This window comes from Vidua chalybeata, chromosome 17, assembly GCF_026979565.1.
Source record: "Vidua chalybeata isolate OUT-0048 chromosome 17, bVidCha1 merged haplotype, whole genome shotgun sequence".
NCBI lineage: Eukaryota > Metazoa > Chordata > Aves > Passeriformes > Viduidae > Vidua > Vidua chalybeata.
Genome location: NC_071546.1, coordinates 5,939,048 through 5,963,219, shown reverse-complemented (window position 1 = coordinate 5,963,219; position 24,172 = coordinate 5,939,048). Strand labels below are relative to the sequence as shown.

General features: G+C 42.8%; 1 protein-coding gene across 2 annotated transcripts in view; it reads left to right on the top strand.

The window, feature by feature from the left end:
* STK4 (serine/threonine kinase 4) overlaps positions 1 to 22,602 on the top strand; it is a 45,752-nt gene extending 23,150 nt beyond the window's left edge. For both annotated transcript variants that reach the window (XM_053958691.1, XM_053958692.1), the window contains exon 11: positions 19,508 to 22,602. In XM_053958691.1, coding sequence (XP_053814666.1) covers positions 19,508 to 19,666 — 159 coding nt within the window. In that variant the 3' untranslated portion in view covers positions 19,667 to 22,602. The remainder of the gene's footprint in view (positions 1 to 19,507) is intronic.
* The last annotated feature ends 1,570 nt before the right edge of the window (positions 22,603 to 24,172 follow it).

Below are 24,172 nucleotides of genomic sequence, written 5' to 3'. Positions count from 1 at the left end.
TTTAAGAATTTTAGTCAGCTGCCATGAGATTATTTCTTGTTTTGACAGACTAATGGAAACTTGAGGAGGTTCTAATTGCTAATGCATTTGGATGGGGCATTTTGAAAAACTCATTTTCTTTATGTATTTCTCAGTAATCATAGCCAGTCATTATCTGTAAACGTTCCTTGTTTAAAAGCAAACAAAGGAACAAAAAAGCCTGAGGACATGAAGGTATAAGCTGTCTTGCTTTACTTCCCCATTATGCATTTAAAATTAAAAAAAATAATTCCAGATGGCAGTTGGAAAATGCAAATCCTCAGTGTCTAGTGTGTGACAAAGAACAGTGTTAGAACTATTGAATTTCCTTGTTTTTCTCAAGCTTTGGCTCTGGATTTTGTTTTATTATACAAACATCAAGCTCATCTTCATTTCTCATTTCAAATCCTTGTTTTCATTCTTCCTTCCCGAGGCTGACATGCTCAAAAGTTTCAGGAACTTTTCAGAAGTTCAAAGAAAGACCTATTATTCATAAATTTGATATAATTTTTTGTGTGTGTGTGTGTGTGGATGTAAAATTTCATGTTTGATTTCAAAAAGGCAGAAGATGCTGAACGTTGTTCCCTCATTTCCCTGCAGTGATCTTTCACTGCGAGCACTTTTTGCTCTGTGTGCCCTTCCAGTGCCTGCTCGTGCTGCCCGTGGCTCAGGTTGTCACTCTGGCAGTAGCTGGAGATATTCACCCCCAAAGTGTGCAAAGCAAATTCCCTCTGCTGTTCACGGCTCGAGGAGATGCCTCCCTTCAAGGCTGGAATAGCAGCTGGAGCTTTCCATTCTTTTTCTATAGATTGTATAGATTTACTGCTGTTATTTTGTTGCCTTTGCTCCTGCTTTTCTTATTTTCTTGTTCAGGCTGCAAAGAATTGCTGAGGGGACCTCCTGCATTCCCTCCCTCGTAGTTCTTTGCACTATTATCTTTGTTATCTTTGTTATCTTTGGTCTCAAGGCATAAAGCCACTGCATAAACGTGTTTTGTGCAAAAATAACCCTCAAGCTGCCTGTGTCTCACAGGGCCTGGGCCCAGCACATGATTCCAGTCGAGTCAGAAACTTCATTTATCTCATTCACCTCCTGCTGTACCTTAATTGAACGATAAACAATTGGTTTTTAATGAGTGGCATTTCCCAGGAGACATGGGCTGCTTCGGAAGATCTTCAGAGTCTTTTGTAGTCTGCAGAGGATGGCCCAGGGGAAAATTTGCTGTAATTATTTTACTTTCTGATTTGGTTGATAACAAGTTTAGCAGTGTATTTCCTCTGAGTGGGATGCACTCCCCTGGGCACCCTGGGAGCTGTAGGTGCAGGGTACCCCCAGCCAGCACAGACAACACAAGCAAAGGTTGCTGCCTTTCCAGCAAGCAGGACCCACAAATATTTTTAGAAGATGAAAAGCAACTCTTGTGACATGTGTGACCTGTTTACTGATTTCCATTAGTACTGCAGTATTGCCATGTTCACAGATTCCCACTGTGCTGGAAGCAATAAAAGTGAGCAATAAATCGGCCTTTGGGGCACCTTTGTGAAGTAATTTGTAGAAATTTCACTTCCCAGCTCTGTGATTCTCTTTTTCAGTTGTGTATGAATGTACCAGCCTGCCTTGCATGTAAATTTTGGAACAGAGCTACTTTTTTTTTCCTGTAGGATGAGAAAATTGCTTGAAAGCAGCCTTAATAAATAATGTGGGTGTTTCTATAGCCCTTATCTGAGGGTTGGTACAAGCTCATATTGTATAATGTAGTCAAAGACTTAAAATCATGTATTTTTCCCATTTGGCTAAAAAATGATTGATTTCATGACTATCTGTGGGTAAAAGTCATGTTTATTAATGATTTATTAATTGAAAGCATCAATGTAATAAGCACTGTGGAATAAGAAAAAGGCATTCATCAGTTGTATCCAGTACACCTGTCCTAGACCTGCCTGCAGCTATAACTTCTGCATTGCCAAAGTAGGCAGGTTTGAGCAGCCTTTTTCTACAGTTTGCAGCATTCCAAGTAGAGATGAGATCAGTGAGATGCCAGGTAAATCTTTGTTCCTCTGGGCCTTAAGAAATGATTGAAATATTATTGCTTTCTGCTACTGCAGACTAGATAAATATGCCTTCTCTTCTTTTCTGTATTCCTCTCCTTCCTTCCTGTGTGACTAGCACCTGGAGTCTCCTGTTTTCCCAAAAAAAAAAAAAAAAAAAAAAAAGCAATATTAAATTACAAAAGATTTTTGCTCTATTTTGCCTGTGGCAAAACCATTTGACCTTTTCTTGACTAACATTGTTGTTCTGAATCAGGCAAATAAGACACTATTTATATCACAATGACAATGTCACATTAGATGAGGGTTAGATTGAGTCAACCCCATCCACTGCAGAGCTGAGAACCCAGAGATCCTGTTCTGAAAGGTGATGAACTCCATTCCTCCTAAATGTGATGCTCTGGCTGTGTTCTGGTTGTGGTCAGAGATGGCACTAATCCAGAGCATTTCCAGAAAAGTATTTCCAGCCTTGGATTTCTGAGGTGGAAGTTGTTATTAAATGATTAGTCAGTGCTTGATGCTGTTAATGTTTATCCCCTCTCATGTTTGAGCAAGGATCTTTTAAGCCCTGCTTGACTGCAAACAATATTTTCAACAACATTATGATTTATTTAACATGGGGAGAAAAATACTAATTATGGGCAAAAATTCTTGCTTTTAGGAAGAACATAAAAAACTCTTAGCAGAGATTGCTGCAGGGGTAGGCTGATAATAGGCAGGCTGCATTGTATGGATAATTCCTAATTGCCATAATCAGATCTCAGGATTTTTGTAGTTGCATTGAATTTTGCCAGTGAACATTAGTCACATGCTGTTGCACAGACTTAATAATGCTAGAAGATTTGTTTAGACAACGTCCTACATTTTTTCACTTCACCCTTTCAGTAGTACTGTAACATATAGGAAAATTAGTTGTGTAGTGTTTCCTGCCCCTTAGACACAACAAATCCTTTACTTATTCCTATTTTAAAAGCCTTTTAACTGCTCTGAGCACATCAGTGTTCTAATATCACTTGTGGTTAAAGTAGAATCACTTGTTTTTATTCTGGCCCTGCTTGAAAGGCCCTCAGTGTTGCCAAACCGATTGCAGCACATATTTGTGGATCAGCCAGTCATGAATGTTTGGTATTACATCAGTAATCCTTTTATTGAAAGCCTGTTTTGTTAGCAAATTAGCAGGTGCCAGCCACTCCTGGCTTATGGGAGCTTTAACAACACTGAAACCTTCTCAGTTTTATGTCATGAGTGTGGTTCCACAGGCAAAAATCAGGGGCAGTTGGGCCCTGGTCAGTCTCAAATTTTGCCACAATGATGGGGCTGTGGGGCTTTTTTAATACCTGTAGTGTTGAATTTAGGTTTTGCTGTAATTCTAAGTTTTTGGGTTGTTTTTTTTTTTTTTCATTTATCAGTGAATTTTTGCTATCCTGTGGGCTTGTTTTGGATGTGAAGTCAAGTAGGACATGAACTTTCTGACAGAGATTAGGGCAAGAGTACTGCAGGCCATCAAGTCTCCATGGAAGTGGAGCTGTTTGCTCCAAGGTTTTCTTTGATTCCAGCACCTGTGGATCTGCCAGCCACTCCTTGCCTGTGCAAGGCTGCCTGTCGAGAGCTGCATTGGTGCAGGCACTTCCCTGGCTCTGTAGCTGCTCTCTGTGCCCTGGCAGAGCAGCAGGAGGCAGCTGGGCTGTTGAAGGGAGGCAGTGCCATTCCCCTGCTGGCACCCCTGGTTTTCCTGCACTGGCAATCTCCATCCTGCTGGGAAGGAAGATAACAACCAGAATCAAGGCTTATGTCTCTTTCCTAAGTGTGCTGCTTCTTTTGAGAAAACCCTGGTTTGCTTGCATCTGCAAGGTCTTGGTGAGTCAGACCTTTCCCATTCCTGCAATTATCAACATTCCTGATATGGGTCCATCCTTCTCTCTCCTTGGCTTGATGGAGAGGATCTGCATTCACAGGGTCTCTCATTGAAGCAGAAACACTTTGGAGCAGAGCTTCTCTCCTTGGGAAAATAAAACTAACATACAGCCTTGAGAATGTCAGGCTGTGCAGAAGTGGAAGCAGTAGATGTGGCCTGTTTGTCAGATTTCTGTGGAAGGTGACAGTTGTCATGGCCTTTGGTCACAGTGCCACCCCCCTGCAGTGTGCTGGGAGTGAGCCTGTGTTTCAGCTCTGTGTGTCCATGCTGTGAGTGCCATTCTCTGGCTTAGCTCATCCTTTGAGCTCCCTCTGAGCAGTGTCTCGCTGGCTGCTGATGAGGATTTCTTTGGACAGGAAAGATTGCTGTGATTTCCCTGCATTCCAAAGCAGCCTTCATCACTTCTCAGGGCACAGTGTCATCTGTTTCTCTGCTGCTGGGGCGGGCTGTCCTGCAAGCAATAGAGCTGTGGCTTAGGAAACTTTTCCAGGGCAAAATCAAGAAGGATGAGCAGGAGGTGTTAATTGCCTCTAATTGGGAGGAAGAATGCAAGAGCTCATCAGCTGCCACTTCTTCCAGGGCTGCACAGGCAGAGCCCCCAGACAGAAGCAACAGTTCTGGTCTCCACAACCTGCCTGTCAGGGATGGGCAGAGAAGGAGCTTCAGGAGCTGTGGGATCACACCCAGCTCTTCCCCACCTATTGACCTCTTCCCAGCTGTTTGACCTGCTGCTTCCAAAGTGCCACAATTTGCTGTCCATGTGTGACTTCTCTGTGGAATGTGCTCCTTAAAATAGACCAGTGTTGAAATGAGACATCTTCATTGCAGAACTGTCTGCACACCACTTGTTGTGGCCTCTGGTTCTGTTTGCTTACCCTGAGTCCTGCCCAGGGCTCTTTGGAGCTGGAAGCTGCAGGAGTTGGATGTTGGCTCACCAAGCCAGTGGTCTGACAAGTGGTTGAAACAAATAATCAAGGAAACTCTTAAAATTTAATTAAGTCCCGTTTCTAAAAGTATATTTCCATCTTTTGGAGCTCTTAAATTGCAGGAGTTGGTATCACAACTGCAGTCTTCTTCAAATAGCTGAATAACTGGATGTCCATTTATAATTATTTGATAGGAAACTGATATTTTCTCTGTCTGTAAGCAGCTTCTAGCCAGGGCTTTTAACAGCTACTGCTTAGATTTTTCTTTTTTGACAAGAATAACGTAGATAAAAGCAAACCTTCCTCTTCCCTGAGTGAAGGTATAATTATTTTTTCTTGAAGTAGTAAAGAAAAATAAAATTTTCTGTTTACTAGAGACAGTGATTCATTATGCTGGTCTCACCTGGGATATTCTGTTATTATTCACATCTTCATCTCTGTGCTTTTACTTAGTAGTTCAAAATGTTACATTGGAAACAGATTTTTAAAATAAATAAATAAATAAATAAGTAAACCCACTTCTGGTATCTTTACCAACAGAAAAGGAAAGTGTGTTGGTCTAATGGTGTCTTCAGCTTGTTTAGCCTGAACAAGAGGCTGTTTGTTTGCAGTGAAAACATGAACGTGAATCTGTTTCCTCCCAGTTAGACAGGGTAGGTATTGGTATGATAGCAAGAAATTGGAGTTGCTGAAAAGTGTATAGAAAGCTGAATTCTTTCAGAGCAAGGCTGCCAGAGCACTAGGACCATGGTATATTTTTTATATCTTTCTATTCTGTATTTTACAGGTAGAGAGCAGCCTGCAGATCAGAGTCTGCTTGTGTGTGTCAGGTGTGGTCCAGGCACGAGGGATGGCAGTGGGCTGGAGTCCAGGCCAGGGAGGTGCACTGAGGATGCCCTCTGGAGCACCAGCTGCTGCTCAGCCTGGCACCACCTGGCCAAGGTCCAGCTGGAATCTCAGGTGCAGGGACTTGCAGCTCCTGCTGCTCCCCTGCACCCCGTGGCACAGCTGCAGTTAACGTGGCCATGGCTCAGCACAGCTCAGTCCCTCTCCCAGCTCTGCTCAAGAATGGCTGCACACTGGAACCATCTGTTTCTTTCACTGGAAGTGATTTATAGGGAGGAACTGTTGGAGGGCAGGTGATTTATTGCTTATCAATAACAGTAAACACATGCTGCTTTACAATGACCAGAGTCTCTAATTTATTGCATTCTGTCTGTGAAGGTGTCATTTGTCTTGTGAACAGCTCGTTGTCTGCCAGTACCTGGAACATTCAACGTCTTTGGTTTCTCTGAACATCCATTTGGATAGCATTTGTTAGCAATCTAATATTGATGCTTTATAGCTTTACTACCTTTTGTCCTTTTAAAAGTTCAATCGATTAAAAACTTGAGAGTATTTTCTGTGCAGTTGCCAGCTTTGAAAATGATGGTAGACTGAATAATTGGCCCTTATTTTGTTGGAATTGGTCTTTGGGTCTTTGCTAGCAGTAGGAAGAAGGCATGCTGAGAATACAGGGTTAAGGCAGCTGCTAGGAATACTTGCATTATATGGGAAAGCTGCTGGTGTGTGACTTTTTATAATTTATCATTTTATAGTGTTTCCTGACTTTGCTGTGATCCTCTTAGGTTTATCTTCTTTTTACTTCCGCCTTTTAAGCAGCTTGGTAAAGGTGTCAGATGCAGGCCTCTGCACTAATCTTTCTGTTTCTCCTTTCTCCCAGAAAAATGACTCAAGTGAGTAATTTGAGTTGGTTACTGAGACACCAGAAAGTCTCAGCAAACAAACAAACAAACAACAAAAAAAAAAGCTGTATTCAAGTGTGCATATTTGTAGGTCATTTAAATGACATCATTGAAAATCAAATAATCTTGTGACTTCTACTGAATTATTATGAAACTTAGATTATATTCTTTATTTTCTAAGAGAGCAAGTTTCTCTGACCCTTGTGTGATGAATGAAGATGGATTGTTCAAAAAATTCATCTGAATACGTATAGTTTTGTGTAGAAGAATAAAAAAGTTTGGTTAAAGTGGAGCATTTTTCAATAACATTTTTTGAAGACTAAACCAAACACTTTGAGTGAATCTTCAGGGATTTCTCTGTCCAAGTGTTTCTTCCTTTCATCTATCATGAACTCTCCTTTTTCCCAGTGGTGACTGGAATAAAAATTACTTCTCAGGCACTGACTTTTTCCAATAGTTTTACTTTGAACATAAAGTGAACTTATTTGCTGGGGCATTTATCAGTTTGAGAGATAAAGCCAGATCTGGGATGGCTGATGGATATCTCTGTCTAGGCAGTATGGAACTAGGGCAGATTCCTGGTTGGGAAGCAAGAAACCTTGAGGTACTTGTTTCTGCTGTGCTGGATCTAAAACAAAGATTTCTTTCTGTGGGAGAGCATTAAGGCTACAATTTTTTTGCTCCTTTTTGTGAGAGGGAGGGAAACAAACTCGAATAAAAGGACTGTTTTTCTGACAACAGGAGGCAGTCCAGGATAGACAATTATTAACTTTCAAACCTGAATTGTACCCCCATGGTATCTCCTGCTTATTGAGGAGGATCTTGAAGTGTATTACTTAGATGTAGTTCCACTGTGAAGTATGATTTATAAAAAGAGACAGGTTTTCCTGATGTTTTATTCATTGGTTTTAAATGTCACCTGTCTTGATTCATAACACTGACATTCCTTGAATGAATTTCCTTTTTTTTTTTTTTTCTCTTCAGCCATCTGCCAAGATTTTTTAAAGCTCTGCTAATTGTTTATTTCTCTTTTAAGCATTACCTTTCCAGCATATTTAGTATGTTCTTCCTAGCAAATACTTTTAACTTGTGACATCTTTATTAAGGACAAATGGTTCATTCTGTCACCTTGTAGTCAAACAATCTTTTTAAAAATAATCCCAGGAGCAGTTTGTTTCTCTCTTTTATTGTTTAAGTAGTCTTGAATCTTCTGTAACATTTGCATGAGGAAGACACTCTGAACCTCACTGCAAACCTCATAGGATTTGTGGCTGTGTCAAACCACCAACGTGATTCACAGCGAGTTCTGTGTACGTAGGTTTTATAAACCTTTCCACATTCCCTTTATAACAACAACAACAAAAGAAGCATATACCCCATTTGGTTTTAAAATTTGTTAGCAATATTTAAAATTGAAAAAGGTTCTTCAGAGACATGACTCTTTTCTCTGCTGGGGAAGAGAACAGATTCCTGCTCTCTCCCGATTGCTAACAGGGTCATTGCTCACCGCCTGCTTTCACTTTGGTGCAAACTGACATTGATTGCAAAGCACTTACTGCCACAACTTGCTGTCAAATTTTCATTTTTTGCTATATTTTTGTATATAGCAGGCCTTCTGTGACATGAGGCTTTTAGATGAAACCTGCAGTGAGTGGGAAGTAGAATGAGTTGCTGTAGTTTGTTGCTTAGGTCATAGCCCTTAATGGAGACTGAAATAATGTAACCTGAAATCGACTTCATATCAGAGTACTCAGACTTGTAAATTCAACATCCTGGACTATCTTGGAAGGCCCCTTGCCTACTGTAGATTTAATCTGCTAGGACATTGACTGAAAGTTTTGCAGATGAGCTAAGTAATTAAAAGAATTTCATCCTGGATCTTTGATTATTGGGTTTGTTCTACTGCTGCTGCATGGTTAAAGTCAGGCTGCAACATGCATTTCTGCTTTGGGAAAAAGGGCAGAGGAATTGGTAGCTGAAGGTGTGGTGCTGGAGAAATGCTCTCTGACCACATTGAATTCTTTAGAAAAACCTGTTTGAGCCTTGTTGTGCCTTGAGATCTGTTTTCAGGGCTGGATGTGTTCTTGGCACAGCATCTCCCTTAAAGAAAGAACTCTGCTGCTGAAACGAGATCTATTTGAAATGCTTCTGAAATCTTCTTCCAGCTCATCTGTCAGTGCAAATGTTTGCAAAGGGTAATGTAGCTTAAAAAGACGCACTTGTCCAGGTTTTTCTCATCTGTACCAAAAAGGGCTCCTTTTGGAGACTCTTTGCACGGAGAGTCTGTTATAGCTGCTCTGGATTGCCTCTTGGGGGATGGAGTCTGGGCCATCTGGAAAAGTGGAAGGATGAAGCCTCCATCAGGCCTCTGTGAACACTTTCCAGTGGGCAGGGTCTCATCTGGACAAGTGCCTGAAATGATGAATTGTGAGAGGAGCAAAGGTACCTCATCTCTGACTGCTGGACCTGGTGCATTTGACCTTGTGCAGCCTCTTCTTGTGTTACTTTAAAACCTCGAGGAGCATCGAGGCGTTGCCAGTGTAACTGGTGTGGGTGTAACCTTGGGGTGTCTTAGATCAGATATTGGGCTGAAATCCTTCCCTGGGAGGGTGGGCAGGCCCTGGCACAGGGTGCCCAGAGCAGCTGTGGCTGCCCCTGCATCCCTGGCAGTGCCCAAGGCCAGGCTGGACACTGGGGCTGGAGCAGCCTGGGACAGTGGGAGGTGTCCCTGCCATGGCAGGGGGTGGCAGTGGGTGGGATTTAAGGTCCCTTCCCACCCAAACCATTTTATGATTCATAATCAAAGCTTTCACCTTCAGGAAGAGGGAGAAAAGCAGCTTAATACATACAGACTGATACAGTCTGAAAGGAATATTATTCAGAAATGAAGTGTTTCATTCCTTCCTTTAATTCCTGTTTTGTGTCCTGCCATCACGCAGGATCGTTGTAAATGGATACCCAAGTGAACAACTGGGGAAACCTTTCCTAGCAAATTGTGCAGGTTAATTCAAGACAGATTTTGTGGAGGTGGTTCACTTGGGGACTGTGCCAAAAAATACTTGCCTCTTAAATATTAAACACATGCCTCTGGTTTTAAAGACAACTGCATGGACATGTAGCTATTCATTTTTCCAGAATGCTCTAGAAATCTCTGTAATTCAGTCTTTCCTCAGAAAGCTTTTCATTTTCTCTCTCCTGTCTTTTTAACCTTCAAGTTGCAGCTGTTTCCTCCTTTCCCTGAGTGAAACAGGGGAGGCAGAGCAGCATTGGACCAAGGTTTTGTAATAAGACTTACTTTTGGGTAGACAATGTGGGGTCTTCCTGAAAACAAGCCCCTTTCAGCAGCTCTCATGGAGCTGGAACTAAAATGGGAGACTAAGACTCAAAAATGTTTGTTGAATAAAGTTTAATACTCTTAAGATAAATAGGCCCAAGTTATTTAAAGCTATAATGGCTGCTTGCCATGGATGATGTAGTCTTCAGCCTTTGAAACTGAAACTGTGTGTTTTAAGACTTCACTGTGCCTTGCAGATTCGAGTGTGTGAAGTCTTCAGATATGTTAATGATGCTTCTTACTCCACTTCATTAATAAAGGCTGTATTCGTGTACTGAATTAGTGTTAATTAATTGGTTACCACTTCAGTTACATTTGTGTTGCATACTGAGAAATATTGTATTAATTAATCACTCTGACTTCAGGTATTCTTACCTCTTCAGTTGTTCTGCTTTATTCAGAAGAAATTAATTGTTAATTAATGAATAAATTAATTGTTAATCCTTCAGCAAGAAAAGCCCTTAGGAGCAAGGGAGAGGGGGCTGAAGGGTACCTGGGATTGGAAGGGAGCTCCTTTATGGATATATGTACCCTTCCTAGAATAACTTTGTTAAACTTTTCAGAAGTGTAAAAAAATTTTGTTTGATTTAAAGGAATCAGCATTTTCTGACAGATTGTTCTTAAAAAAAAAGGAGAAAAAACCCCATGTTGGTCAGCTCTGTACTTTATAGCTGAGTTGTGCAGCTTGCCAGATCCTCATGGCCTAATGACATGATTTATTTTTGCATGTTCAGTGGTATTTTTGTGCTCTTACTTAAGAAAATTAAATCATAATCACTTAGAGAAGGAAAAAAACCCTGCTGTTTTTATTTAATCAAACCTCTGGCGAGCAAGAGCTTTTTAAAAGCAAATGGTGCTCCTTTTTTTCTTTTTTTATTTTTCTTTTTTTTCTTTATTTCTTTTTTTTTTTGTCCAGACAGGCTGCCCTTTCAGCTTGGTTTCTAATTCAGTTACTGAAAAAAGAATAGCAGTGAGATAACTTGCCTTTGTGGTTATAGGATTAGTCAGCCACTTTCTAAGTTCCTAAAGGATTTCAAGGTTTGGACTTCTTGAAGTTCGGTGCTGCAGAATAACACTGATACCATTTGTCATTCCCTTTATTTACACTAAGTGTGAACAGGACTTGGGTTGATTTTGGAAGTGAATGGGGCTGTTCACACTCATAATTGACACTAAGGCTAAAAAAGGAAATTTAATCTTGGAGCTTAGAAGGAATTTAAATGAACTGTTCTTTTTTTAAAAAGCTTTATTTTTTAAATGATCACTCAGCACTCATATCAGCAAGTAGAACTTTGGATGGTTTTTCTTCCTTAATACTTCAGGACAATGCTGAGGATAGTGACAGCTTGCAGAGGTTCTATGGCTGGGCTTCCAAAACTTCCCTGGGCCTCGTAAGGATTACAGCAGGGATTAGTGCAGTGCAGTTCTTGGCTAAGAGCAGCCCAGGGCTGTTGATCCTGGCTGTGGTGTTCACGGGATGTTTGCTGTAATCCTCTGAAACTGGGAATTTCCTGATACCTTGCCAACAGCAAAGCTGTTCTCTGGTTCCTAAAGGCTTTTGAGGGATGGGGGGAAATGTCCAAAGCGTAGGGAGGGTGGGAAGGCAGAGGTGCCTCTGAGCTGGTGAGGAGCATTGTGTGTCCAGGGCGTGTGTGTCTCTTCCAGAGCGGCCACAGGAATGGGCTGCTCAAGGTGGGGTTGAGAAAGGTCCTTGCTGAACCAGCAGGATCGAACATTATGGGTGTAAATGTAGCTTAAAATAAGATATAGGGGAGAGCAGCAAAGCTGTGGCAGTTCTTGCTAGGGAAGAGCAGTGGCCTCAGCAGGCACTGGTGAGACCCCAGCAGTGAGGCTGGAACGGAGGGGCAGCTGCCCCTGAGCTGTGATCCTGTGCCTGCTTGGGAGAAGCCTTCAGGGTGCCAGGCTGGGGAGAGAGGTCTTGGCAGCTGTCATTCCTGCAGAGGCAGTTTCCAGTTTAGATGTGATCTTCCCAGTGTGTCTGGCGAGGAGAAGGATGGCACACATGGCCCTCCAGGAATTCTGCAGGGGTAGTACAGATACCATGGTCTGGGGTCGTGAACCTTTATTTTAATCAAGTAAGCAGAGCTACATGGAAAATTAACTGGAATCCTTATTGGCATTCATAATAACAAGGTGCTTCACTTTCAGTAGCTCCACGTCTGTGCAAGTGAGGAAGAGCAATCCCAAACACTTCACTTGAGAGGCCCTGGGTCCCCTCTGATATAACTCTCTGTTAAGATGCACTTTTCCAGTTCAGCTGGGGATCAAAAGCTGCGTGTGTGGTAGTGTCCATCTTTTCTTCCACAAAAGTGATGCTGTGATTGCACTGAAATATTTTAACTGGCTTAAGCTGACTTGACCTCTGGGTCATCTGATGATCTCATTGAAAGTGTTGTTTCTATGTGGAAAGCTATCTGCTGTTCAGGTGAGGTGACTGTTCTGAGAGCAGTCTCCAGATGTGCACTGATCACAGCTCCTGTTCTCTTTCTTTGGGCAGTTGTAGCTGCAGAGCTGTTTTGGCTGGTGCTGGATGCTGCAGCTTGTGATGTGTTTTGCCAGTATATTGCCTAAATAATTAAGGTGCATTAAAAGCAGAAGCTTATGCTGCTGAGACTTATTTTTCAAATCTTTTGAAAGATTAATATCTGTGTTTTTAATCTTGCATGAAATCCCACAATGAGTGCATTTCATCCACTGCTTTCATAACAGTGAGAAACTTCACTGACATGCTGATGCTAAAAGGGAGGAAAAGCAAGATAATTAGTGCTTGTGTAGGCACAAGGGCTTGTTCTGATTTACTGCAGCCCCTCTGTAGCATGGCTGCTTGACAGATCTGTGAAGTTGCAGGGACCTGATGGATGAGGAAAAATGGTCAGAAAGTGCCAGTAGGTCCTTGTGTCCTTTGCATTTAACAACTTAAAATGAATAAATAGTTAATGCCTGCTCATACATTACATGAAGGCTTTCTTGTGCTGGAAATGTAAACGAGAACGAGTCACTTAATTTTTAGAGCAGTGATTGAAAGTATGCCAAGTGATATTGAGGCAGCATTTCAGGAAAAATGCTATGGGAAAAAATGGCATGCTATTCCAACACCAATTTATATCACCATCTTCAAGATCTAAAGTCTGGAGCACTGCTGAGCCTGAGAAAGTACCTTACTACAATTTAATTTTGGCCGGGGAAATGGAGGACTTTTTTTTTCTGGTTTAAAAAAAGTGCATAGTACTTTTGAGTAATCTGTGTCCTCAGAGTATATTTGATATGAGCATTTAATGGATACCTTGTTTAACCAGTTTTTCAAGTTACAGAAAGCTAATTCCAGGATAATCTCAGCTCTTCCACTTGTCAGAGCTCACATTGATGAATCCCTGAGTTCTGACACCCCTCCCTGGCTTATGCTCCCTGTAGCACCACTGCAGTCCTGTGTGCTGCAGGCTGAGCTCTGCCCCAGGCTGCTTGCTACAGACAGCCACAGCAAGTGGCATCTGATGGGAGAGCTCCTCCCAAAAATAAAACTCTCTTTGAGGAGGTGATAGCAGAAAAGTTCAGGAGTTGAGGTGGATACACATCAAACTGATCTGCAGGGTTCTGGAGAAGGAAGTGTCAGTGTGCCCTTGGTTTTATCAGCAGGGAAGCATCTTGATAGCCTGGGTGATAGCCAAGGTCAAGCAAAGCAAGAGTTTAATTATTCTCTTTTGTGAAGAGCCTCCCTTCCTAAAGGACACCTGAACATTTAATTGAACCTGTAGGAATTGTTTTATACTTGTCTCATATGTAGCCACTTCTGCTGTCGAGTGTGATCATCAGCAGCCTCCCCTGAGGGGCTTCCACACAATTGTAGTCCCAGTTGGTTCTGGTTTTGTTTTTCCAAAGCAGACTGTTGCTACTCTATTACTGTGGTAATGCTTTTCATTATCTCTAACAGCAAACTCCTATTTGGCATTTAATGTTTAGCATTGCTTGGGTAACTTGATTTGGGTAAAACCCCTTCTCAACCCCTTCTCCCTGTCTAAATACACACAAAAAATGATGCTTCCTGCTGATGGGATTGATGAGTTTTATGGGAGGCTTTGATCACTGGCTATGCAGTCAAGAACTGTTAGATTGCAGCATAAAACTAGGCTTAAAAGGAAACTATAACAATAAAAGCTGTGCTAAATAGACAATTAATTTGTTTTTCCTTAGCTCCCATCTAGCTTGTATCTTTTCTACTAAGAATTTATTTCCCCGTGTAGCGTGGGAAGCTGCAATTTTATTACTTCTGTATTTTAGTCTTCAAACTCCCACCGCCCCTTATGAAGTGATAATTGCCAAAGCCAGTTTTTCTAAGGGCTATATAAAACTTAAAAGTTTGACATCAAGTTATGTTGAGCAGTAAATGCCACCTGGAATCTCTGGGTGAAAGGCAGGCAGAGCAATTGCTACAGCTGGGTGTTTTCTTTCTAAAAAGCCACAGGCTCTTGGTAAGAGTGGGAGGATATTCGGAAAACACCCTGGGCACGTGGAAGACAAGTGTTCAAACTCACAGGAATTATGGTAGAGGAATATGTCTGGAGGGCTAAGGAAGAAGAGAACAACTTCCTAATTTTGTTTGTAGGATTGGCTGTAGTACCAAGACTTGAAAATATTCTCCTCCTGAAAAACTGTTCAGATGCTTTCACCAGGAGGAAAGTAACTTCATCTCACCAGTGTCATACATATTCCAGTTTTGTTCCAGAAGTCAGGGTCCATCTGCACATTTGAAAAGTGATGGTAGAAAAACTGCATCCCCACGCAGGGGATAGAGGGTTCCTGTTTGGCACAAGCCTCAGGACTTGAAGGACAGTATTTAAAAGCAAAGCCCAGATAGCTTGAAACCTTGCAGACATGCAGAGAAAAGGCTTTGTGCTAAATAGAGGGATCAAAATCAGTGTCAGTGAGTAAAAAGAAAGTTTCAGGAGAAGTATGTTTTCCACTTGCCCCGGGATAATATTTTTTGATTCCTGTGCAGTCAGTGAGCTAGAGCTTGGCCAAAACTCTTTGTTGGAAGAGAAATGTGTGAAAGCTGCTGGGAAACAGCTCATTTCTGTTTGATGCTCGTAATTCATGCAGCAAGGAGATTTGGCTGGCAGTGGTTTTGCCAGAGGAGCAAATAAGAATGGTGGCTGAAGTGACTCAGGGGTCGCTGGACGACCGTATTTATGTCACTGGTGCAGGCTGGTCCAGGCAGTGGTGACCTTGTGCTGCTCAAGGGCTCTTGAGGGACCAGAGGATGTGCCAAGTCCCAAGCTGGGCAAGCTGCAGCCCTTGCTGTAGGGAAACCAGCACAGGTGCTCCTCGCTGTGCGGGCTGTGGGTACTAAGGGGACTGTGAATTGTTTACATCAGCTTCTAATTCAAAAAGTTTTCACCATTTGGGTTTTTTGTTTAGTTTTTGTGGGGACTGGGCAAAGGCTGAGTTAATTCTCTAGGCTTTGTGTTTTACAACAGTTTTGGTTGGTTTTTTGAGTTTTTTTTTTGTTTGTTTTGTTTTGTTTTTTTGGGGTTTCTTTTTGTTTTGTTTTGTTTTATGTGAAACAGAAGTCTGCCATGCTGGCAGGGTTTTGGGCTGTGAACTTTATACCTCTGTTTAGGACAGAACAGCAGAGGTATAAAGTTCAGACCATGGTGCCCTTGAATGCCAAACCTGTGGCTATGTCTGCAGAGAGCTTATATTTATTCTCCTTTTGCTGCTTAGGTTCATTTGCATTCAATAGAATATCATGTTCCTGTGACACTTTACCTGACTGTAAGAAATGCAAGTGGGGTTTTCCCCCCCGTTTTTAAAATGCTGATTTGAAAGAACTGCAACTCAGAAGCAGTTTGCTGAGTTGAACATTATTCAGTGGGGTAGCTGTCTGCAAATCTGTCAGAAATGCTGACAAAGGAATGTCATGAATAGCTTACAAATCTTCTCCTTGAGGAAGAAATTGTATTTCAAGTGATCTGTTCCTGATTTGTCCATCACTACTGTGTAGGCATGGAAAGGCTGTAGGTTATGTCCTTCCAAAGGATATAATTATGTACGTCCTTCTGAATTGTACAGTAGAAATCATCAGCATATTAAAACAAGATGTTGCTGTCAGTGATGTCTGAAGAAAACAAACAGCATCCAATGGCTGTGGGTGCGAGGCTTTCAGATGAACACTTCCACCTCTGACATCTGACATATGTCTTCAGTTGGGCATTTTTACAGAGTTAAGATCATTCTCAAAACCTCAAGTAAAAATACAACTGTTAATCAAACAGTTAAAAATTAGCTTTCTCAACATACAGGCTTGCTGGAAGAGTTTCATGTGCTGCCTCCTCACCGTTTTGATAGATTAGTTTGGCCAACCTTAGAACAAGTATTTTTTATCCAGCTTTACATTTGAAATGAGATTTCTTCCTTTAGAAGTTTGTCTTAGGTATTTGATCAGCATGGACAAAAATAGATAGCTTTTACAGAGACAGTTAGACTTCTTAGAGCAGAGGAAATGCTGAGAAGTGAGGAGAGGAATGGGACTGAGCCCGTGGCTAAAGCCAGCTCTAATTGCAGCTGCTCAGCACTGAGACTTTACCCCGGGTAACCGTCTGTCATGAGATGCTGTCCTTGTCCTTCTTGTCTTATTTTGCTCCTGGCGTTTCTCTAAGAGAATAATGTCAGTGTCCCAGGGGTGCAGAAAGAGATATACTGGAGTCTAAAACTTCATTTCTGGGAGAAAGCCTGTCTGTGGCATTGCCTTACAGTGAAATGCCAGGCAGCAAAGTGAAATGGAGGCCATCACATTTTGAACAGTTTGCTGTATTTTTTTCCTTCTGAAGATGTGTGTGTGAGCAGAAGGACAGGCTCATAATTGCCCAGGCCAGGTCCCCAGGCTCTTGCTGTCGCAGCAGGAGCAGAGGGCTGGGTGTCCCCTGCTCTGTGTGGCTCTCATTGCCCACTGGGGACCTGCCAGTCTCCCGTCAGCTCATCTGGGCTGAGCAGTCACCTCCTGGACCTTGCACCAGCGTCGCCCTTTGGCTTCTCCGCCCTTCCAGGAGTAGCGTGGCATTCCCAGACAGAGTGCCATTATTCCAGATGAAAACTCTGCGAGTCGTTCATCCTCACTGACACGGCTCTGCACACAGGGTGTTGCTGTGCTCCCAGATTCCTGGGCACATGCACTTGCCTCCCTTCCTTCTCCCACCATCCCCGTGGTGTTTAACCCGTGGTCAGCTCCGTAAGCAGCCGCTTTGCTCTGCAGGTAACCCACTTCCCATTGGTTCATACTACTATAAATCTGTGGGCTTTGCCCACTCCAGACTTAGCTGTGCTCCAGCATCTTCCACACCATTCAGCCATCTGTCCTGACAAACACAGTCCCTGGAATTGTCAAAGCTGTTGTGTCCCTTGGCAAGCAGCTCTTACACTTTGCAGGAAGACTCGGTGTGTCGGTGTCCACGGAGGATGTCCCCTGATGCTCCATCCTCTTCAAGGACACAGCAGGGCAGTGTTTTCTTACTGCCATGTGTTCCAGAGAACCATCTCTGTTCATCTGCTCTGCCAGCTCAGGCACTTTGTTTCTGGCTCTGAGCAGCACTTCAGGAGGAAGGCAGAGAAGGCTCAAAGGGCATCCCTGGAAGATTGCAGCCCTGGGGCAATTTCTCACATCTAAGAGTTGGCTTACACCTTGAGTAAGGTGTTTTAGATTTGTTCCAATACTTTCTTTAAGCAGTCCAGCACTGGGAGAGGTGTAGCTGCTTAGTATATGTATTCAGTACTTGTATTAATATTTTCTTATGTTTTGCATTTTTATTTGACTTTTCAATTCCCTAGACTGTGAGGAAGTGGAATGTTGAATAATTACCTGCTCCTTAACAAATTAGTGTGAAAAGGCAACTGGTGCCATGCATCAGCTTAAACTGCTGCCTGTTAAAGTTGCATTAATGTGTATAAATAATATATATCTTCGTGGAGGAAGTGCTTTGTCTTTCTAATGAACAGTTGCCTGATTGGGAAGGCTGAAATACTGTATACCCTGGGCAGAAAGGTTGTTTCATGTGTGTCTGGATTATTAAAATGGATTTGTGATCTTGAAACAGCAACTAGGAAAGGTCTTGTTTAGCAGGATATGCTAAAGAACTTCAAAAGACATTGTGAGAAATTAAGTAGCAGGTGACTTTATGATTTAGGGACTGGTATCTCTTCCACCTCAGGAAAAGGCATCAGGAGTTCCATATCTTAGTTTTAAGGAGTGAAGCAAACTGCCATTAAACATTCATTTGTTGCCTTATAGTAGGCAGCAAACATTTCACTCCGTGTTTTGGTTCAGAAATGGCTTGAAGAGTAATCATGACAGCTGATTAATTAACAGCTAAACTAGAACATGCCCACTTGCATGAAAATAAAGATAAGTCACTTAATTATGACATTTGTTGAAAGCAAAAAAAAAAAAAATTTGACAGTTCTTTGTGCACAAGAAAGAACCCAAATTATTTTGCATATTCTTAGCATCCACAGCAGGTGCTTAGTGATAGCAGGTGCTGCACAGTCATTTCTGTCCTGCTGGAATGCCTGTAAAATAATCTCTCCTGTGGTTGCTTGGTCTTGGATGGGGAGAGGACTGGTGCTTAAATAAACATTTGAAACACTTCCATCATCCATATTTTTAACATTATACTAAAATCCTGGCTTTTGCACCAGTTATAATATTATAACATTACATAAAGGCTGTAGCTGTGGACAGTCTAGACTATCCCAGGCCACACTTGGCATCTGTAATCAAAGAGCAAAACTTTCCTGTGCCAGTTCTTGGCAAATTGCCACAGACAAGACAGCCAACTAAACAAAGGTAAGGCAGAGAGAGAGAATTCAGGGAGAGGGAGGTTGTCCAGATGAGCCTGACATCTTCACATGTACAGGAAAATACAAATTGTACTTGCATATTTTATCAGTACAAGGCTGACCCAAAGTGACCTGGTGTGTGTTTGTGCTCTGGGATTTCTGGTGTAGCAGAGCCTGAATTCCTCACCATGACTGAGATTCAGCCTGATTGTACATAATTGCCTTTTTTTTCACATGCAGCTTTTGTCAATGATATTATTTTCTTCCTGTTCCCTATGTCTCCTTTTGTCATTTAGCATAAGGAGGTTTAGTTGCAAGGAACGGGGAGGAGAAGAGAACTTTGCTTGCCTTCCATCTCAGTGCAGCATTTCTGTCCTAATCCTGCAAAACAAAGCATTAGAAAAGCAACTCCATGGGGGAAGCAATTCACTGGTTGGTTGTGTGCTCCCACTGCCAGCAACCAGAGCATGTAATGTACCTGTGAAATGAGCAGAAGCAGTGTCCTGAGGCTCACACCCCTCTCTCTGAGGGCAGCAGCCTGGAGCAGAGCTCTTTCTGCCTTTCCCTGCTGGGAGATGCGCCGTGGCCGTCAGAGGAGCAGCAGGATCCCTGCAGGTGTGTGGGTGGTGCTTGCACTGATGCCAGTGTCTGTTCCTCTTTTGTCTCCCTGCTAGCTGAAGGCCTGGAGCGTGGATGAGCTCCAGAAGAGGCTCTCTGCCCTGGACCCCATGATGGAGCAGGAGATCGAGGAGATTCGCCAGAAGTACCAATCCAAGCGGCAGCCGATCCTCGATGCCATCGAAGCCAAGAAGCGGCGGCAGCAGAACTTCTGAGCCATGGGTAGAACGTTCTTCCATCCTCAAACAATCAGCCCCTTGCTTTTATGACTACTGAACAGATTGATTTCTATTGAAATATGCTAGCAAAATAGAGGGCAATACTTCTGCTCGTTTATTTTTCCATAGCACCTTTGTGAACTCAGGAATGCCATCATGTGGAAAATCCTGATTGTATGTTTTAATGTTAGACATATATTTAAAACATCATTCCAAAAGAGTTCTGTTACTATTTTTTAGGAGGATTGTTTTTAAACCAGAGGAACCAGATAGAAATTGGCTAATGAAAGTTGGCTCACTCTCTTTTCAACTGAACTTTCAGGAGTCTATTTTGGTTTAAGTTAATACAGATGGTTGTCTGTAACAGCTGATTCTTTTGTGGGTTTTTTGTTTTTGTTTTCCTTTGTGAATGCACGGACTCAATTTCAAGCTGTTAACTGTTTCTACTGTTAAGGTACTGATAAGTTTTAGGTCACTGAAGAGAGCAGATGAAAACATGTACAAACTGTTCCAGCCTTTTGAAAGAAACTTAAATCTCAGTTTTTAAAAAGCCTGTAATAAGCCCCATGCCTTACACTGTGTGCTTTAAGCAAGTGTGATATCTTCAAGACCTCAGTTTTGTCCTCATTTTGTGTACTTCATGAATTTACACAAGTAGATATAGCATGTTGTGCCTCCATAAGAAATTACATTCTGTAATTTAAAATCCACACCCACTTAAAACCAAAAGCCAGTCAGTGATCTGATACCCCTTTGTCTGTCTTTTTGGAAATGTCCTTCAGGGAGACCCTGCTGAGAACAGTGCTGGGAAAAGGAAACAGCATTTGAATGGGTGGAAGTTGTGTGAACCTCTCTCAGGAATTAGGTACTTCAGCTGTGTCTAAGAGGACTTAAAAATCTCCACAGCTTGTGAAATATTTTATAGGCTTCATTTCAAATTTACATCTTTGGATGCTTGAATAAAAACTTGATTTCACAATCCTTCACATTTCTGCAAGGTTTAGCGCATCAGGAGAGTCAAACTGAAAGTAAAGACTGTTAAATTAACAAAGATGTGCATTCATGGTGGTGGAGCAAAGGCAGAGTTGATCTGGATGAGAAGACAATTACCAATGTCCTGCTGGAAGAGGTTCAGTCTCTTCCAGTTCCTCTGGATGCTCTTGTGTTGTTTTTTTTAATATCCCTGCCCAGCATAGCTCAATCAACCCCAATGCCCCAAGCACGTAGAGTCGCTGTGAGGACGGTTCAATCAGCTCACATCAGAGTGGAGGGTAAAACAAAGCCTGTTTGCAGGGCAGGGACTCAGCAATGCCTCTGCCCCGTGGGCTCTAACAGCACAGCTGTGTAGTTTTAGGTGTGCCTAGCATATGATGGAATGTTTGGGCAGAGCAAGTGTTTCTACCAGTATTTTTTTATTTTGTTCTGATAGAGGGAACAGTTTCCACATCGTGCTTCTGAACCAGGCCTTGGTACATCACCTAGATGATTAAACAGCAGTGTCTCCTGAATCAAATGCTGCTACAGAGGTGATGTGTTTGTTTCATGTTTCTGTAGGGTCTTGTTTCCCCACTGGAGCAGGCTCTTTGGCTGCTGCTCACAGTTCTGCTCCACAGCTGTGAAAGGAACTAAGCCATTCTTACCCTCTGCAGGGCTCGTTGCATGGGTTTGTCTCAGTTTGATAATGCAGTGGGATCACAGCTGTCCCTAAGGAAGAGGGAGGCAGTAAGCAGTGTATGTAGGGTGCTGCAGGAGGAGTACATCCTGGGAGAGCCAGCAATCTGACAGCCCCAGGTGCTGGGGAACATCAGGGCTCATACCGCGCTCATCCGGAATCTGTGCAATAGGCTTTGCCCTAGCCATGCCTTCATGATGAGCAATTCTCATGAGCATCCTCTGCATCAAAGAAACTCCTCCAGCTTAGCAGGCAGTTCTCTGCTCAGTGTTGGATCTTGTATAAGTCACTTGGATGGATCTGGCCCAGCACCTCTGGTGTGACAGACACAGAGATCTGTGACATGGTAAATTGTGCACTGCCTGTGTGGCCTGGGTCAAGCCTGTTCTGCTGGAAGGATTTTTTCCTCTGCACTGTATAGATAACTCTGTAGAGATCAGAGGGCATTAGAAACCCCAACTTTAAGGTGAAACACCACGGGGTGGTGTCTATTTACAGAATATGCAACCTGTGCCTGCTGTAACTGAATGTAAGCACTCTTGAAATACTCTGCTTTGCTGACGTGATTGTCTTAAAATATAGCAAACAAACCAAAATAACTAAAACTGGTCCAATGGCTTAACTGTCCTTGAACCTTTCTAAAATGCTTGCAGTGGGTGAGACTTAATGATGTTTCTTGCATTTGGAGCTGTAGTGCAGAGGAATTATTTTCTCCTTCACTGATTTTCAATTTGTTGGAGAAAATATTTCCCTTTTTGGTCCCTTTGTAAAATGTCTGGGAGCACAGAAACTGTTCATTCCTCAGAGTCCTCCAAGCTATGACCAAGGCTGGTACCATAAGGAAAGGATGTTTTGACAAAGTTTTAAGCAAAAAACTTCCTTAACTGAGAAGCTGCATTCATGTGCTCCGTGGTTCCATCTGCATTTGGAAAGGGTTCTGGACAAACCATTCTCTTTGCTTCTAAAACCTGGAGATACTGATGGTATCAGTCATGTCAGACTTACAAATGTGAAGTTTGTAGCTTTAACTTTTTTTGTAACAAAGAAATTAGCAACACTGGCATAAACTGCTGACTTGAAATGCTGTTTTGTAAGATCTGGCTGTTTGTATATAATAGTGTTGGGTCTTTAGTTTGTATATGTATGGAACAGTAACTTTTATTGCATTCCTTTCAGTTTGATACAGGAGATTTTGTTTGATCTTTCTCAAATATCTTGCCTTATTTGTTCAAAGGGGCAAATAAACTGTCCCTACCTGAAAGCATCAGTGTTGTGTCTCATATTTATGCATTGCAGTACTTGGGGGTGTTATTGTTTACCAGGACAAGTTTTAACATGATGCACCTCTAGTCAGCCAGTGTTATGCAACGTTCTGGAGGAGGGCACAAGCTTTCAGGAACACAGGCAGTGAACATGTCAGACACACGTTTTGAAGCATTACTAATGCTGCAGCTCGGGGTGAGATTGCTTGAGCAGAGGGGCAGCTCCATGTGCTGGCAGCTTTGTGGGGGTTCAGGAGGTGATGCTCAGGCAGTTCCAACAGGGAGGAGTACAGGCAGCCCTGCCTGGAGCTCCAGCCATGCAGGAAGGATGTTTGCCCCATGAGGTGCTTTGGCAGATGGGGATGCTGAGCTCTGCTGTAGGTCCTTGCTGTCTCTGCAGCAGCTTCCCTGAGCCTGCAGGCAGATTTGGGGCTAGGTACATACCAATTTATCCACCTTCCTACACAACAGGTGAGGCTAGAGGCTCACTCCTAATTCTGGCTCACTTGCTGCACTTTGAGCTTTCTAGCTCAGAAAAAAGATGAAGCTGACAGTGAGTGGGTGCTGCCTTCCAATGGTGAACTGTTGGCTTGGATGTGGTTTCCCTGAGCAGTTACTAAATCTGTCCTGGAGGGATGACTAACTGGAGCAGAGACAGAATTCATTCAGGAGTCAGCTTTGGTTAGCAATTCCGGAAGAAACAAAATAGATCTGAGCTGTTAAGTGTTGGGAAGGAGCTTGGAAATCAAAGGGAGGGAGGCTGCGGGCTTCTCTAGTAACTGGGGAAGCCTGGAGCTCTCACATCTTCTCAGCAACATTACCAGGATATTGTGGAGCCCCAGAACAAAGGGAGGGAGGGTTGTGCAGCCATTCCAGGGGAGTGTTTGTGTGCACTCCCTCCGTGCTGGCAGCACTGCACCTGCTGCACAAACTTCTGCATGTGACTGGCAAACCCAGCAACAGGTTCCCACAAGCTGGGGCTGATGGTTAGCCTTGGTGTTCTCCCCCATAAGGGAAAAAGTCAGCTCTCCACTAAGCCCACAGCACCAGCAGTTTTTAATAATTATTAGCATTAAGGTACAGGAGCTGCTGTGCCAGTGTCCTTTTTGCCCAGCTACTCATTTCCTACACCCTCATTTTGTACCATTTCCTGCTGTCCACAGGCCAAAAGAGTCTGAGCTTGGATAAATGCTTTGAGCACTGGCTGACAGCCCTGCCTCGAGAGTTGACAGTTTTTCATTTCACTAATCATTTTGGCAAAATTCTGAAGATTCAAACCAGGAAATACCCATCAGCTCTCTCCAGACTGAAAGTTAATTGCTCTTTAATTTAAGAGCCCAGGAAGAAAGCCAATGTGTTTGAAAACTTTAAAACAATTCAATTCCATCTACGAAGGACTGTCCTGCTCCCCTCTAGGTGGTTGCTGTCCAAATCAATACAGTGCAGGACGTGGAGGGAGCCCAGAGTCCCTGAGTCCCATCCTGAGTGGTGACAGCAGCCTCTTGCAGACCTGTCTGTGCACAGTCAGCAGACAGCTGAGCTGTAGGGTGCGTTTTCCTCAGCCTGAGG